The sequence below is a fragment of the Anolis carolinensis genome, chromosome 6 (assembly GCF_035594765.1).
Source record: "Anolis carolinensis isolate JA03-04 chromosome 6, rAnoCar3.1.pri, whole genome shotgun sequence".
Taxonomy (NCBI): domain Eukaryota; kingdom Metazoa; phylum Chordata; class Lepidosauria; order Squamata; family Dactyloidae; genus Anolis; species Anolis carolinensis.
This window is the reverse complement of record NC_085846.1, coordinates 89,233,841-89,250,396: the sequence shown is the minus strand read 5'-3', so window position 1 is coordinate 89,250,396 and position 16,556 is coordinate 89,233,841. Positions and strand designations below refer to the sequence as shown.

Below are 16,556 nucleotides of genomic sequence, written 5' to 3'. Positions count from 1 at the left end.
CAGAAATCCCAGCCAGTTTACCAGCTGTTAGGATTTCTGGGAGTTGAAGGCCAAAAACATCTGGAGACCCCAGGTTAAGAACCATTGCTCTAAGGGGAATCTATCACCGGGTTTTCTGGTATCCAGGGTCAATCCAACATTCAAACACACCACACTAAACAGATAGAATTAACAAAGGGCAAGAATGTAAAAAATACCACGTTAAATGAGCTGAGGATCTAAGATTATGTGCCTCTTCAAACTCAATATATAAAACATCTTCTGTTGTAAAAGGAACTTGTGATTTTCATGTATGATGGAAATTTTCTCACACTATTATTTAAAAATATTTTATAATTGCTTTACTCAGATTAGGAAAGCAAAACTAAACTCTGTAAATTGCATGACGGTTAACTGAGTAATAAGAAAATCAAATTACAAAACTGATTTGGCTTAATATTACATCATCATATGACTTCACCATGAAGCCAAATTAGAGTGAAGGCAGTAACTGCAGTACTGTGTTGATAAAAGAAATATCAAAATCATCATCATCACCCTGAAGAAATATCACAATTATCGATGAGTTTACAAGGCAATGAATGTGTCATTTGTTTTCCCCTACATGTATCTTTTGTAATAAAGGATACAAAAATGATGAAATCCTACAAGACAAAAGTATGTGTTTTGGTTCAAATAAATGTCTCCTGAATATATTACAGAATCAAGTTTGATATAATGCAGCTTGTTTCTTACAGACTGTAAAAATATATTTAGTCAGATCATGTTCAAATACTGTTTGTCAGTGCAATATGCTTGACACAAGCAATCGGGGAAATCAACTGAGCCCCATCAGAACCTCAGAATACACGATTGTATAATATTAGGGACTGGCACTTCTTTTTCTTCAAGATTCAGCTGCTCATAAAGAGAGAAATGATTAAGTCAAGAGAGAGAAAAGAATTACCTCAAGGCAACAGTCTTCCCATTTCTGTGCGTGCACATCACCTGTCTCGTCTGGTATCCAATTTGTATGTCCCAATATTTGTTCTCCTGTCTGTTCTGTCTGTTACGATTCCTCTTCTTTTTAATAAGCTCACGGGCCTCTGGATCCCTGATTGCTTTCTCTTTCACCTTCTCCTTCTCTTTCTCCTTGTCTTTGTCCTTCTCCTTGTCCTTGTCTTTGTTTTTCCCACGTTTCCTGGCTTGCCTTACGTGCCGTGAGTGGGGCACTAAACAGGTACTCCATGGCCCCACATTCAGGCTATATAGGCTTTCTTCAGTAGTGCATGGGGAGGAGCTACAAACCCGAAAATCTGTGAGGTTAGGACAGGCCATGCCCCCATATTGCGGTGGGGCCACAATGTGGCGAAAACGATATGCCAGTCCTTTGCCGCAGGTCTTGGAACATTCTGACCAGGAAGAAAACTCTGATACAGTGCAGTCCTGACGGCAAGGAATTAGGCATCCTTGTTCCAGCTGAGGCTTTGGCTCAAAGTACTCACATATTGTATCATCAGCTGTAACGCCATTTGATTTTTGGACACAAGTCACATCCCTCCTCTGTATTCCTTCTTCTCCTCTGATGCATTCCGTTGGCTTTTCTAAGCTCCTCAAAAGAACTGGCTGACACTGATTCCAGTTGCCCAACTGCCAGTCATACAGTTCCTTGTGCCAGTCACATATGCTGAAGCAACTCTGCTGGTTGTCGGGCCTCTCTGCCTGCTTGCAGTTTGTGAACAGCGTGGTCCATCCTTCCACATGGGCACACCAGATGGCTCGACTTTGGGTCCCCCCTGGGCCACATTTATCTCCCATACATCGACCCCATGGACCTAGAAAAACAAGAGGGAGGAAATGAACACTGAAATATAGAATACCCCAATAATTGTTGTTCCCTCATTTAAAACAAACAGAAATGTGTAATAATTAAAGTTTGATATTTCTCAGAATCTGAATATAAATGAGGATATGTTCTTTCTTTGTATACCAAACTGATCTACATCGACACTTTATAAGAGCACACTACCATAGCTTTATTTATTGGTTTTCCTATTTTCCTTTGGATTAGAAATGCAATGGATTTTCCCCTTTATATTTATAAAATAGTGAGCCATTTGCTTTTCAGTATGTGTGTATATCTGCTTTCAGGTTGCCTCTCAACTTATGATGATCCCATTAATTTCATATAATTTTCTTAAACAAGAAACACTCAGAAATGGTTTTGCCACGTCCAGGACCTCTCGTCACCGGTGACGAGAGGTCCCGGACGAGGCAAGAACAGACGAGGACGAGAAGCAGACGGGAGGACGAGAATCAGACGGAAGGAGAGAGGAGAGCTATTAAAGAGGGACTTCAGACAAAGAGGAGAAGCGGATAAGCCTGTGGGTGAGAGAAGGAACTCAACAGGCAAAAGACAGAAAGGAAGAAAGTCGGGTTAGGGGTGAGATCTATGCGTTCAGGAGGCAGCGTCAAGGAAAGACATTGGAAAGACATGGGACTGAGTGAGAAGGTCAAGAGAGGGTTTTGAGAGGGAAGAAGGTAAAAGAATGGGACCTATTTACAAAGTTTGAACTGACATAATAAGGAATACCAAGATTTAATGGAAAAATTCTAAGAAGGGGAGTACAAAAGGGGTAATCAAACATATTCTATAATATACACTTTAGCTGAAACTAAAGGGAATTAAGGGAAATCAAGGGAATAGTGTCTACTCTCTCAGCCCCAAGGGGAAATTGCATATCCCAGAATTTAAGATAGTGAGCCCAAAAATCAAAAAAGTCTACACTAGCGACAATTAATACTTAGAAATTATTCTCCCACCCAAGTACCAAAATCATTCTTATTTGTCATAATACAAAATAAATAATCTAATTTTATTATTATCTCAAAACAGCATTTTATTCCCCAAAATTAATTTAAGAGATTGTATTTAAACAACCAAATAGCGACCAGTAAGAAAATAGAAATAGGCCTGAACGCAGAATTTGATAAGGGAATTGATATAACCCTGAATAACATCAAATCTTTACTGCAGCATAACTAAAGAAGATGTCAACACAAAAATTGAAGAGAGAGGAAAAAAGGACCACTGCGAGAAAAGGGTCAATATCGGAGGAAATAAATTTAAAAGATGTGATGAGGGAACTCCAAAAAATCTCAGAGAGCCAAAAAACTCTCCAAGAGCAGATGATAGATATGAGAAAAGAATTATCAGAAGAATTTGTAGAAGTGAAGAAAGAAATAAAAGACCTACAAAAAGAGATGAAAGAAGTTAAAGAAGATAAACAAAAGATGGAGAAGAACCAAGACAAACTTCAAACTAGATTGGAAAAATTAGAAGAAAAAAACACCAGATTGGAAGAAAGACAAGAGAAGTTGGAAAGAAAAGAACTAGAATTTCAAATAAGAATAAGAAACATCATAGAAGAACCCAAAGAAAATCTGAAGCAAATTACAACCCAGATTCTGGCGGACCTCTTACAGGTACAAGATGAGGAGATGGAGGATAGCATTGAGAGGGTCTACAGAGTAACTACGAATTTCTCCAAAAAAAATAAAGTAGCAAGAGATGTGGCCGTACAGTTTGAAAAAAGGAGAACAAGGGAAGAAATATTAAAAACAAGCAAGAAAAATACCATACGCTACAAAGGTCAAAAAGTAACGATATTGAAAGAACACCCGGCTAGCACGATGCAAAAGTGTAAAAAATATCAGTTTCTCACAGAAGAACTAAAAAGACGACACATCCGTTTCCGATGGGAAAGGAAAGAAGGAATTATGGTACAATCAAGAAAGAGTATGGTTAACATCGGAAGAGAAGGCAAAGGAATTTTGTAAGAACTTAATGAAGAAGGAAAGTGAACCAATCCCACCGGATTTAGCCTCCGAAAGAGAGAGAAAGAGAGCCAGAACTATCTCCCCTGAAAAAAGCTACAAAGTAACCGCCCCACAAGCCCCAGATTTAATAAATTTAGAAGAAGAAGGAGGAGGAGGAGGTCCCTCTCAACACTAAAAAATGCAAATAAAATGTCACTCCAATAACGTTAACGGTTTGAATGCACCTAATAAAAGAAAAAGTTTATTTAACCATTTGCAAAAATTGAGATTTGATTTAATAGCACTCCAGGAAACGCACATTTGTCACAAACATACCGCATATTTAATTCAAGGAAAGTTAGGGAAAGAATTTATAGCATCTGCTTCGGATAAAAAAGGGCGTGGTCTTATATATAAATCCAAAACTAAACCCAGAACTTGCATTCAAAGATGAGGATGGAAGAATGGTAGGAGCAAAGATAAGGGTGGGCAACCAGACAACATTAATTTGCAACATTTATGCGCCAAACGGACCAAAAACAGTTTTTTTAGAAAAACTAAAAGGTAAAATTGCGGAACAGGAATTTGATGAATTGATAATCATAGGTGACTTTAATGGAGTCCTAGACCCGGAGTGGGATAAGAAAGGGAACAGATCTAGGAAAAAAAAGAATTTAAACCTGAGCAAGTTACCAGTAGGCTTCATTAAAGCTTTACAAGATTGGGAACTTAGGGACGCTTGGAGAACACATCATGTGAGAGAAAAAGATTATACATATTTTTCAAATAGGCATAACTCATGGTCAAGAATAGACATGGCCTGGATGACCCCCTCACTGACCCTAAAAGTGACTAAAATTGAAATTTCTCCTAGGTACATTTTGGACCACTGTCCATTGGAATTCACGATAAACAAAATACAAAGAAATTCAAATTGGAGATTAAATGGGAACTTAATAAAATCTGAAGAGGACATACAAAAAAATAAAAAAAATTCTGAGGGAATACTTCGAACTGAATGATAATGAGGAAACCACTATACAAACAATCTGGGACGCAAGTGAGGCGGTCATGCGAGGCCATTTCATTCAGCAAAGTGCCCAAAAACATAGAACGAAAAACAGAATGATAACTAAAATTAATGAAGAAATCATTTTAAATGAAAAAAAATTAAAATCGGAACCAAATAATAAAAAAAATCAAGCAAGAATTGGAAAATTTGAGAGTACAAAAAATCCATATGGAATTAGAAGAAACAGCAAAAAGGTTAAAGTTTATAAAACAGCAACAATTCCAGAACGCTAACAAACCAGGGAAATGGTTAGCCTGGAAAGTAAGAAAGAAGAAACAAGCCCATACCATCACAGAAATTATTTCAGAAGGTGTAAACTATACGACTGAACAAAGTATAATGTCTCAATTTAAAAATTTTTATAATAACTTATACTCAAAAGAACAGATCGGAATAGATAAAGTATCTCAATTTATTAGTAACCAAAAATTGGGAAAAATATCAGAAAAACAAAGAGAGATATTAAACAAGTAGATAACAGATAAAGAAATTAAGGCAGCTATAAACAAGATGAACGGGAACAAGGCCCCCGGGCCTGATGGCTTAAGTGGCATCTATTATAAAGTATTTGCTGAGGAATTGATACCATATCTCAAAAAAGTTATGAACAAAATTTTAGAAGACCAAGAAATCCCAGACTCGTGGCGTAAAGCAATAATAACTATGATTCCGAAGGAAGGACAAGATCCCAAAAATGTTAAAAACTATAGGCCAATATCTCTATTGAATTCGGATTACAAAATTTTTACAACTATATTAGCGGAACGAATGAAAGAATTTCTCAATGATTGGATAGGAGAGGAGCAAACGGGTTTCCTGCCAAAAAGACAAATGAAGGACAATGTAAGAGAAATAATAAATATAATTGAATACTACGAATTTACAAAAAAAGATGAATTGGCCCTACTTACTATTGATATGGAAAAAGCTTTTGATAATTTGAATTGGGAATTTTTTAAATTATTAATTAGAGAATTGGATATGGGCTATAAATTTATAAATGCGATTAACCAAATTTATGACAAACAAGAAGCAAAAATAAAAATAAACTCACTGGAATCACAAAATGTCAAAATATGTAAAGGAACTAGACAAGGATGCCCTCTGTCTCCTCTGCTGTTCATCTTCTCATTGGAAATCCTCTTAAGAAATATCAGAGATGACCCCAGGTTGAAAGGAGCAAAAATAAGAAAGTATAATTATAAATTTAGGGCCTTTGCTGACGACCTCATTTGCATAATAGACGATCCTATAAACACAATACAACACTGGCTAACCAAAATAAAAGAGTTCGGGGAAGTCTCAGAATTAAGGATAAATTCGGATAAGACCATGTTATTACCAAAAAACCTGACAAAAACAAGACAAGAAGAACTAGTAAAAGTTTCAGGGATACAGATAAGGAAAAAAATAAAATACTTAGGTATAATCATAACGGCAAGGAACTCTCAACTATTAGAGAATAACTATGATCACAAATGGAAAGAAATAAAAAAGGACATAGAAAGATGGAAGTATGCGAACTTATCACTACTAGGCAGAATATCGGTAATAAAAATGACTATCTTGCCCAAACTACTATTCCTATTTCAAAACATCCCTATTATCAGAAGTACACAGAAATTTAAAAATTGGAACAAAGAACTTAATAAATTTATTTGGAGGGGAAAAAAACCCAGAATTAAAAGAATTTATATGATAGATGACAAGAAAAGAGGAGGATTAGGCCTCCCAGACCTGCAACTATACCATGACGCTTGCGGCCTTGTATGGGTGAAAGATTGGTCCACACTGGGAAATAACAGAATTACAACTTTAGAAGGAATAGACTTAAGGGCAGGATGGCATGCATATTTGTGGTACGGGGAAAAATTGACGGAAAATTTTTTTGGTAACCATTTCATTCGGTTCTCGCTTCTAAAAATTTGGGAAAAGTATAAAAATAAACTATACCAGAAAACTCCAAGATGGATCTCCCCTTTAGAAGCATGCCAAAGGAGAGAAACAGGTGGAGAAATTTGGCCCAGATACAAAGATATCTTAACTAAGGAAAAGGGGATATATATCTTAAAAAGCCAAGAAGAGATCAACAACAAATTCGGTAAGGTGGGATGGTTCCAATACATGCAACTAAAAGAATATTATAACAAAGACAAAATACTAGGATTCGAAGAAAAAGAGAGCTTTTGGGACAAGATAATGAAATTGGAAAAAAAACAAAGATCCATAATTTACACAAAATTAATTGAATGCGAAACGGAAACGGTCCCAATAAAAGAAAACATGATTAAATGGGCCCAAAACCTAGGGAAAACAATATACTTAGCGGAATGGGAAAAGGCCTGGAACTCCAGATTAAAACTCACCTATGCAATAGAATTGAAAGAAAATTGGATTAAAATATTTTACCGCTGGTATCTGACTCCCCAAAAATTAGCAAATTTTAATAATAAAACCTCAAATAAATGCTGGAAATGCAATGACCAAGTGGGAACCTTTTTCCACTGTTGGTGGACTTGCAAAGAGGCGAAAAATTATTGGAAGAAAATTCAGCAAGCAATACAAAAGATGTTGCAAATTAATATAGAACTGGATCCCAAACATTTTCTCCTGGGGATGCTTGACATCAAAAATGATAAAAATAAAGAAATTCTCTTTAATTATCTCACAACGGCGGCAAGAATAATATATGCCAGATATTGGAAAAAGAAAGAAATCCCGAAGTTGAGCTGTTGGCTAAATAAGGTTTTGGAAATAATGAATATGGACAAATTGACATACCTACTAAAAAATAATTACGGCATTCCGAAAAAGCAAACAAACTGGGACTTGATAAAAAAATATTTGGTTGAGAAGCAAATGAGGGTGCTAATTTAACCCTTAAAGAAAGTTGGTTGATAATGAGTGAAGGTAAAGAAGAGGCTGACATTGATTTAGAAAATATGAATAGATAATTAAACAAATGGATCAAAGACTGTATCTATTTAAAGTATCTGTGTAAGAGATGGAAGTGACAAGTTTTACCCTTTTTTTTATTCTTAATAGGTTTTTTCTTTTTTTCTTTTTTTTCTTTTTTTTCTCTTTTCCTCCTTTCTATCTATTCATTGAACTTATATTTCTAAAGACCTTATGGGTTCTCACATTCTTACTGTAAATATTATTTGGAAACTCAATAAAAATTATTTAAAAAAAAGAAAAGAAAAAAGAAATGGTTTTGCCAGTCCGCTACACCAGGTATTCTTTGGTGATGTCCCATTCAAGTACTAAACAGGGCTGACCCTACTTAACATCCACAATTAGACAGGATCTAGTGCATTTATGGTAAAATGTATTGTGCTTTTTTCCATTAACCCAGTGTTTCTCAAATTGTGCTCCTCCGGATGTTTTGGACTTCAGTTTCCACAATTCCTAACATTTGGAAAGCTGGCTGGGATTTCTGGTCCAAAACACCTGAAGGAGCACAGTTTGAGAAACACTGTATTAACTAATCATAAGTGGTCTCTTCATAGCCTATATTTGGAACACAGCTGGAAAATAATGGATTACAAATAACACGGTAGTGTATACCTTGTTGCTTGTTTTTCTCTTTTTCTTTCTTTGTTACAGTGGTTTAAGTTATATTTCAAAAGTAAGGTAGTAAAGTGGAATGGCATTACCTTGGGTAACAAGTAACATTTTCTAGTTAACCCTTTTGAGTAACTTCAAGGGGACGTTTTAGAGATCTCTTCACGCTTTTTGCATTTTCTCATTCATCCTAATGGAGCTTTGAACTGACGAAGCAACAAAAATGTAACCAGTAAATAAATTTACCCCTCAGTATTAACAAATTACATGGGAGACTTTGTAACTAATTGCATAAGATACTACAGTACTTGAAAACCAACGAAGATCTGATATAGAAATACCGGCAGATCACAGGACAGGGATATACATATCTGGTGGGAGTTGGTAAAATAAAGATGTCAACTCCAAAAAAACCCCACCTTTCTCGCATCTAATTTGTCATCTATCTGTCTTTACATTTCTCCATCTTAGCATTTCTGAATAAAAGTTAGAAAAGGGACGGATAATATCATGCAAAGAACCCCAATGCAGAAAAATGTTTGTCATTGAAATAAACATTTTTCAATGCCTCACTACTTGCATTGCTAGAAATTAGAAGACAATTCATTTTTTAAATGGGGGAACAGTGTTTTTATTTGGAAAGCCAATCCTCCCATAGATATACCTTGTCTTTGAATCACCTTGGCATTTCAGTGCTTGAAAGATTCACAGATCTCTGCACATCTAAAAAGATTGATCTCAATTTTTGTAAGTAACATGAACTATTGTCTGATCCTGCCAGCTGATAATTGTCCATTGAACCTTGAAGCAGCATAGCGGGTTTTGGCATCTTCGAATGCTCTGACTGAATTAAAGATTTGTGGGATGCGAGTGGCAGGAGAGTGCTAGGGCTCTAGGGGCAGACATACTTAGGGTTGAATTCCATCTGTCCAACTGATCATTTGAAACACACAAAAAGATTACAAAAAGTATGGTAAGAAAAAGTGATCTACACTCCCACTCAAAATACACAGACAACAGGCTAATGTTCCACTGTCAAATACAAAGAGCTGTATCCTGAATTCATGGAGAAAGTCACCCAGATTTTAAACAGAACTGCTTAGATGAATAACACTGCAGATTTTGCAAGGGCCTTGAAGTGCTTCCAAAGAATGTTTCAACTGACTGCTAGTCACTGAACCAATGCCATCTCAATTCCTGCATCTGGCTAAGTGCTAAGGAGATGGTGATATAGCTTGCATATTTATAACACTGTGTTGGGAAAAAATTCATTGACAATACCATATTTACTCAAGCATAACATGCCATCGAATGTAATGTACACGTTAATTTTGAAGGTGCAATTACAAAAAAAAAGATAGATTTGCAGTAAAATGTAATGCTGTGGAATCTAATGCAGAACTCAATTTTAACAGTGTAATTTAGCCAAAAGTGAGCATTAGACTCAAGTAAATATGATATCTTGAACAATCATTTTCAGTAACTGAAAATTGCTTTAGTCATAGATTGGAAACAGGATGAGGAGTATATGAACCCTTCCCAAGACTAGTTTTGAGCCTGTAATTATCTGGATACCAAGTGGCTCATCACACCAGAGCATAGGTCCACTTTAAATCTGGTTTCTGCCTCCTGCAGAATTCTGGGATTTGGAGTTTGGTGAGGCCCAGGACCTGTCTGGTTGAGCTGTTTAAAGGCCCCTCCCTAAAGTGGATTTAAAATGGATTTAAATTGTATCCAAGCTCTGGTGTGATGAGGTCCACAAGAATCGTATGATGTCGTCCTTGGAAATTATTCATTAGAATAATTCACTAAATAATAATAATAATTCTCCCAATAATTTTCCCACTAGATCATTCACCCAACGATCAAGTACTACGAAGTATTTGGACAGCTGTCATCAGTGAGGCCTTCCAGGAATAATAAAGACCAACTGCAGTCTATTCTGTCCACTCCCCATGCATTTGATAAACTTAACTACAGTCTACAAGTGTGTCAATCTCAAAAGTGCCACACACCACTTCTGTGTTTTATGAACAATTTTTGGTTACAACAGATTAGCCAAAGGGCTCTTACAATGCCCATCCCAAAAACTAAGGCAATTGATGTATTTAAATTGGGACTTAAAATAAGAAATTGAAACCCTATTGAACAGATGTGTCATTTTCTCTAGCCAAGCACATGAAGCACGCATACTGCTTGATATGATATAGGGAATCTTATTCTGTCACCAGCTCTTATATTTTTAAAACATTCACCAGCTTCAATAAAAGTATGATGTGGACTGACAGATTTTGTTCCAAACTTGGAATATGGATGATTAATGGATTGGGACACTCTCGTATATTTTGCAAAGGTTTATAAGCAAAACCTTTGCCAGTGCACACACTACGGAGAGAAAAGAAGACACTGTTGTCAAATATTTTACTCACAGACTCTAAAACCTTAAGCATTACATCCTTGCTAGCAATGCCAGCTGGCAGGGATAGCTTCAGTGCCATGCAAAACTCCTGCCTGTTTTGGGCAGATTAAAGTTTGAATTAGGGTTTCCAAGGTTTAGCCTGATAGCCAGCAAAATAAATGTATGTTGTAAGCACAAATACATTTCAGCAAGATTACCCGAGTTTATCTCTAACCAGCCTTCCACAAATAACATGATAGTTGCTGCTGGATCCATTTTACTTCAAGTCTATTTAAATTATGTATAAGAAACGGTATAGACTGACAGAGAGGAGTTTTGCAAAAGAAAACTGATCAAATTTAGAGGAAGGAAATAAAGACATAAAATCAGCATGCAACACAACATTATCACAGTCGAACACAAAGCAAACTCCTTTACCTTCCATGTTTCAAGCCTCTATTTTATCATATCACCACACCTTGTGTATCCTGTGTGTGTCCAATTAACAAAACCTTCCTTAAGAGATGAGACTATTGCTGACATACTCTAGATCAAGGGTAATTGTTTTTATGAGCCACGGAGACTTGAAGCAATCCCACATTTGACTGAATGCTGCGTATCGAACAGTTCTTGGCGGCCTGAAACTTGTCAGCCCCCAAACCAAACTATTTCTGCAAATGCAAATAAAATTACATTATTATGGCATGACGTGAGACCCGAAGCAATGTAAATCAGGGAAAAAATGCTTTCAAGTGTCAAACTGGAAAAGGTGATAAATAGCAGCATAATGTAGCCATATCTTATTGCTCCAACGGCAATTTAGGACTTAAGCAAGAGTTTTAACAGGGCCAGAAAATACAGTACAGAGTATGTGAGAACCTGGAAGGCTTCTATATATACTCCAATCTCCTGAACTTCTGAGCTGAGGCATACGCTCAAATAAAAACTTGGAGAGAGGAAGACGCAATGGGAGGAAGAGGAAAGCTTCAAGGAAAGGGCCTCAGCTCTTTTTTCATGGCTGCAAAGCACTTGCAAGGCATTCAAAAGGTTTAGCAGTTACAGGCAGAACCTTTGTAAAGAAAGATAGATCTATAGTTAAGGTAAAGGTAAAAGTTTTCCCCTGACATTAAGTCTAGTTGTATCTGACTCTGTGGGTTGGTGCACATCTCCATTTCTAAGCCGAAGAGCCAGCGTTGTCCTCCAAGGTCATGTGGCTGGCATGACTGCATGAAGTTGGCATGACTGCATGAAGCGCCACCGAGGTCTCCCAGAGCTCTGGTTAGAAATGATGAAAAACTGCTGTTACTATTATACTAGATGTACAAATTCCGCTACTACAGAATTACTGCAGCCTTTTCTGCAAACAACTAGTTGTATCTCTCCAGATTTTATGTCATTCATATAAGATGAGCCCACAAGAACCTTAAGATCATCCGGGGAGGCCCTGCTCTCGATCCCACCGGCCTCACAAGCACGGCTGGTGGGGACGAGAGACAGGGCCTTCTCGGTGGCGGCTCCTCGGCTGTGGAACTCCCTCCCCAGTGACATCCGGCAGGCTCCATCCCTTTTGGGGTTCAGGAAGAAGCTGAAGACCTGGCTATGCACGCAAGCGTTTAATGAATGAACTCAGTTAGCATTGACATGGATCGGATTAAGGCTTTTGCACAAGGTCTGATGGATGATTGGTATATATATTTGGTGTTGCATTGTTTTAAATTTTTATATATTGTATTTTATTATGTTATTTAATTATTTTAACTGTTTTATTCTTATTTTATTGTATTATGATGTACTGGTAGTGATCCTACCAGTTGTGTAAGCCGCCCTGAGTCCCCTCGGGGAGAAGGGCGGGGTAGAAATATTGGAAAATAAGATGACTGGAATTCATGTGACTCTATGCAGGTCCATTCACACTGTAATTTAATGCAGTTCAAAGCCAACTTGACCGAGCAATCACAAAGTAGAAAGAGTTCGTTGTTAATTTTTTTGTAATCCATTTTGTTCTACTCTGTGAATGAAGAATTTTGGTAAATTCACCACAGAAATGAACATAATCTTCAGCTATCCACACTTATCCAATTCAATATGTACAACGACTTAAGGGAACATTAGACCTGACTGATACATTGCTGTTTGACAGAAAAACAAAAAACTAACACTCCTAAATTGTAATTTGGTACAGTAGAGTCTCACTTATCCAACACTCGCTTATCCAACGTTCTGGATTATCCAACGCATTTTTGTAGTCAATGTTTTCAATATATTGTGATATTTTGGTGCTAAATTCATAAATACAGTAATTACTACATAGCATTACTGCGTATTGAACTTTTTTTCTGCCAAATTTGTTGTCTAACATGATGTTTTGGTGCTTCATTTGTAAAATCATAACCTAATTTGATGTTTAATAGGCTTTTCCTTAATGCCTCCTTATTATCCAACATATTCGCTTATCCAACATTCTGCCAGCCCGATTATGTTGGATAAGTGAGACTCTACTGTATTTGCAGTCTTGAATATAGCACTTTCTGTTACATTCATGACAAAATTAGCAAATTTCTCATTTAAAAAACTATGCTAAATAAAATTATCACCCATTGCTTTTCATAAGTAATATTTCTGAGTTATTCTACAGCTGAGGTTAGATATAAGACTTGTGGATATGATGTCTGACTTAAAACTGTCCTTTAACCTTTTTCCAACCTCAGAGCCACAAGTGCTGTTGGGTTTAAATTCCCATTACTCCCAGTCTGCACAGTGGATAATCAAAAGTGATAGAGTTGTTATTCATTAATATCTAGGGACCCAGACTGGTAAAAACTAAGAGCATTGGCCACTGTGTAAAAAATATAGTTGGCCCTCTGTATCCACAGATTCATACTCCATGGATTGCAACCATAAGGCTGATGTGGCCTTTGATGAAATGAATTTGACACCCCTGCCCTATACTATCCTTCATCTCTTTCCACATGTAGAGAATAAGATGTATTTGCAAAGGAGGGCCCCCATTAAACATGGAATGTTTTATGTAATCCAGACATCAAGTTCACCAACCATGCAAAGATGCTGCACATATTAGAGGAAGGTATACTGTTCAAATTATCATTTTTCCACATGTGGAGCGCAATAACAGAATGAATGGAGACAACCTGCCTTCCCTTCTGATATGTTCAGGCTAACTCTATCTGAAACAACTGGCTACGACTGGTGTAATGAAGAAGTCCACTGCTCAGACTATTACACCACGCTGTTAGGCTTAACTACATACATAAGAAATAAATAGAAACTCATTGTGTGAGTTACATGGGCAGCCTTCCATTACAGATGGAGGCAAACAAATGTGTTTGCCTTGAAACAATACAAAATAAACTAAGTTGCAATATAAATATCATTAAAGCCTTATCTACTAGCTCCAAAAGAAACGGGAATGCAAATGAGTTGGTAAGAAACCTCTTTGATTTTCTTTCATTCTTTTTATTTTACTATCAGGTCTGAATCTCAAGATAAACAAAGTAATGTGGAAGTTAACAGTACTCTGCCGCATGATGGGAAGCAAGCTCTGTAGATATATAATGCTTTTTACATGGAAGGGGGAGATAAAGAGGATTTGGCAGATTATGAATTAACCTCAGCTGTAGAATAACTCAGAAATATTACTTATGAAAAGCTTTTTATTTTAATCACTAGCAAAGACAATACTGATGCATACTGTATGCATCTGATTTAGAGCTTAAAGCTCTGAATTTGGAGTAAAGTAACTAACAGAGCTTGCAATCCCAGGCGTATTTGAAATAAGTCTCTTTGAATGCAATGGGACTCAGTTCAGTCTAGAACTGGGCTGCATATAACAGGCAGGGAACTAATTTAACATTGATACAAATACTATACATTTATGCTTTACTAAGAGTTAATTTTAGTTTAAAAATATTATATTTTATTCTATGGTTTATTATGTATTCTTATTATATTTTTAAATGTCTCTCTGTCTGTTATAGTACAAAAATCCACATACATGTTTAAAATCACCTAATCTTTGTTATGCAGTGTTGGTATAATAAGACCTTCAGGCTTCACCCAGTGCCTGGTCTCCACTTTTCATAGCATCTGAAGTTCTTGTGGACACCAATTTTTTAAAAGTACAATTTTCAGAAAACTTTGGTCTCCAAACCATGCAAAAAATGAAGGAAAAGATAAAATACCCATCACTCCCTCAAGAACTCCAAAATTCCATATTAGGCAGAAACATCTCAATTTTCCTCTGCAGTCTTGCTTAAAATGATGAGGGGAAGTGCCATTTGCGTTTTTGAGAGGGATTGCACAGGAAAACAGAAATACATATTTGAGCTTGTTGGGAGGGGCTGAGAGAAACTGACCCCAACTTCCACACTATTTTAAATGATATTTTAAAGTCTGACATAACCGTCTTTTATGGAATCTAAGCAAGGTTTTGTACACAATCACTCAATCTAGGACCAAGGGGTAGAGTTTCTGAATTCCTTCCCAAGTCAGAGTAGTCCCTTCAAGATACCAAGGAAATGATGCAAGTAGGAGAAGATACACGGCTGTAAGGAATCTTAAGCTCCTCCAAACAGAGGTATTTGGGCTTGTTGGGATGAATTGGGAAAAACTGACTTCAGCTTCCACACCATTGCCCACTCCAGTGGCACAACAGTATTTTATGGACACAAAGCAAGTTTTGATTCCAATATATCAACTTGGACCAAGAAGTAGGGTTTCTGGGCTCCTTCGGAAATCAGAGCAATCCCTTCAACATACCTAGAACCTCATTCCATGGTCAGCAGGAAAGTAGGGGAAAGCAGACGGAAGCGTCTTGTCCCATTCCCTCCCATCCTTTCCCGTCTTCTGGGAGGGCCAGCCATCCCACTTCTTTCCATGACAAGGTCCATCTTTTTGCCTCTTTTTATCATTTAGAATCGGGTAACATCCAACTCCTGAAGACAACTTTAGGGCTCTGTTTCCATGTGCCCTTACATTTTGTGATGGCCTTCGTGAGACTCTCCTGGGGCTCTGTTTCAGAAGAAAATGGAATCAGAGTCCTAAATCCATGGGATGAAGTCTCATGTCAATAATGCAAATAGGAGAAAATACATAACTGCAAGGAATCCTAGGCTCTCCCAAAGACCCGGTGGTTTACAGCTCTCAGGAGCTACCCAGCATTACCAATAATATGTGACCATGTGACTTGTAGTCTATAACATTCAAAGGATGAAAAGATTTCTCAACCCTGGGATACCTCGGACATCTCATATTATTATGGAGAGAAGAGGAACTGCTGCAATGCCCTATGACAGACAATATGAGAAGATGAAATATAGCGTGATCAACATAAGAGAACATAGCTGAGTTCATTTCACAATTCATGGGCATTTCCTTGTAATTTAAATTTCTAAAATGGAGTGCAATCAATTTCTTCTGGGTTGTTTCTGCATGTTATTTTCCTATTAAGATACTATCCCATACATCTGATTACAAACTAATTCATTTTGCTGGTGCTGTCTAGAGGATTAAAGCTGTACTTTAGCTGTACTTTGTTTCAATTTGCTGTAAGCTGCCTTGGGTCCCATGCTGGGCGGAAAGTGGGATATAAAATGACCATTTCTACTTCTTGCGAGTCATAACATTATTATGTTTAAAGTTACTTGATTAACATCACACCATTTCCACAGCCCTGGCACCCAAAGTGACTGACAAAACAAAACAGAT

General features: G+C 37.0%; 1 protein-coding gene across 6 annotated transcripts in view; it reads right to left on the bottom strand.

The window, feature by feature from the left end:
- thsd7a (thrombospondin type 1 domain containing 7A) overlaps nucleotides 1–16,556 on the bottom strand; it is a 339,030-nt gene that overhangs the window by 139,981 nt on the left and 182,493 nt on the right. For all 6 annotated transcript variants that reach the window (XM_062957499.1, XM_062957495.1, XM_062957498.1 and 3 more), the window contains exon 3: nucleotides 947–1,814. In XM_062957499.1, coding sequence (XP_062813569.1) covers nucleotides 947–1,814 — 868 coding nt within the window. The remainder of the gene's footprint in view (nucleotides 1–946; nucleotides 1,815–16,556) is intronic.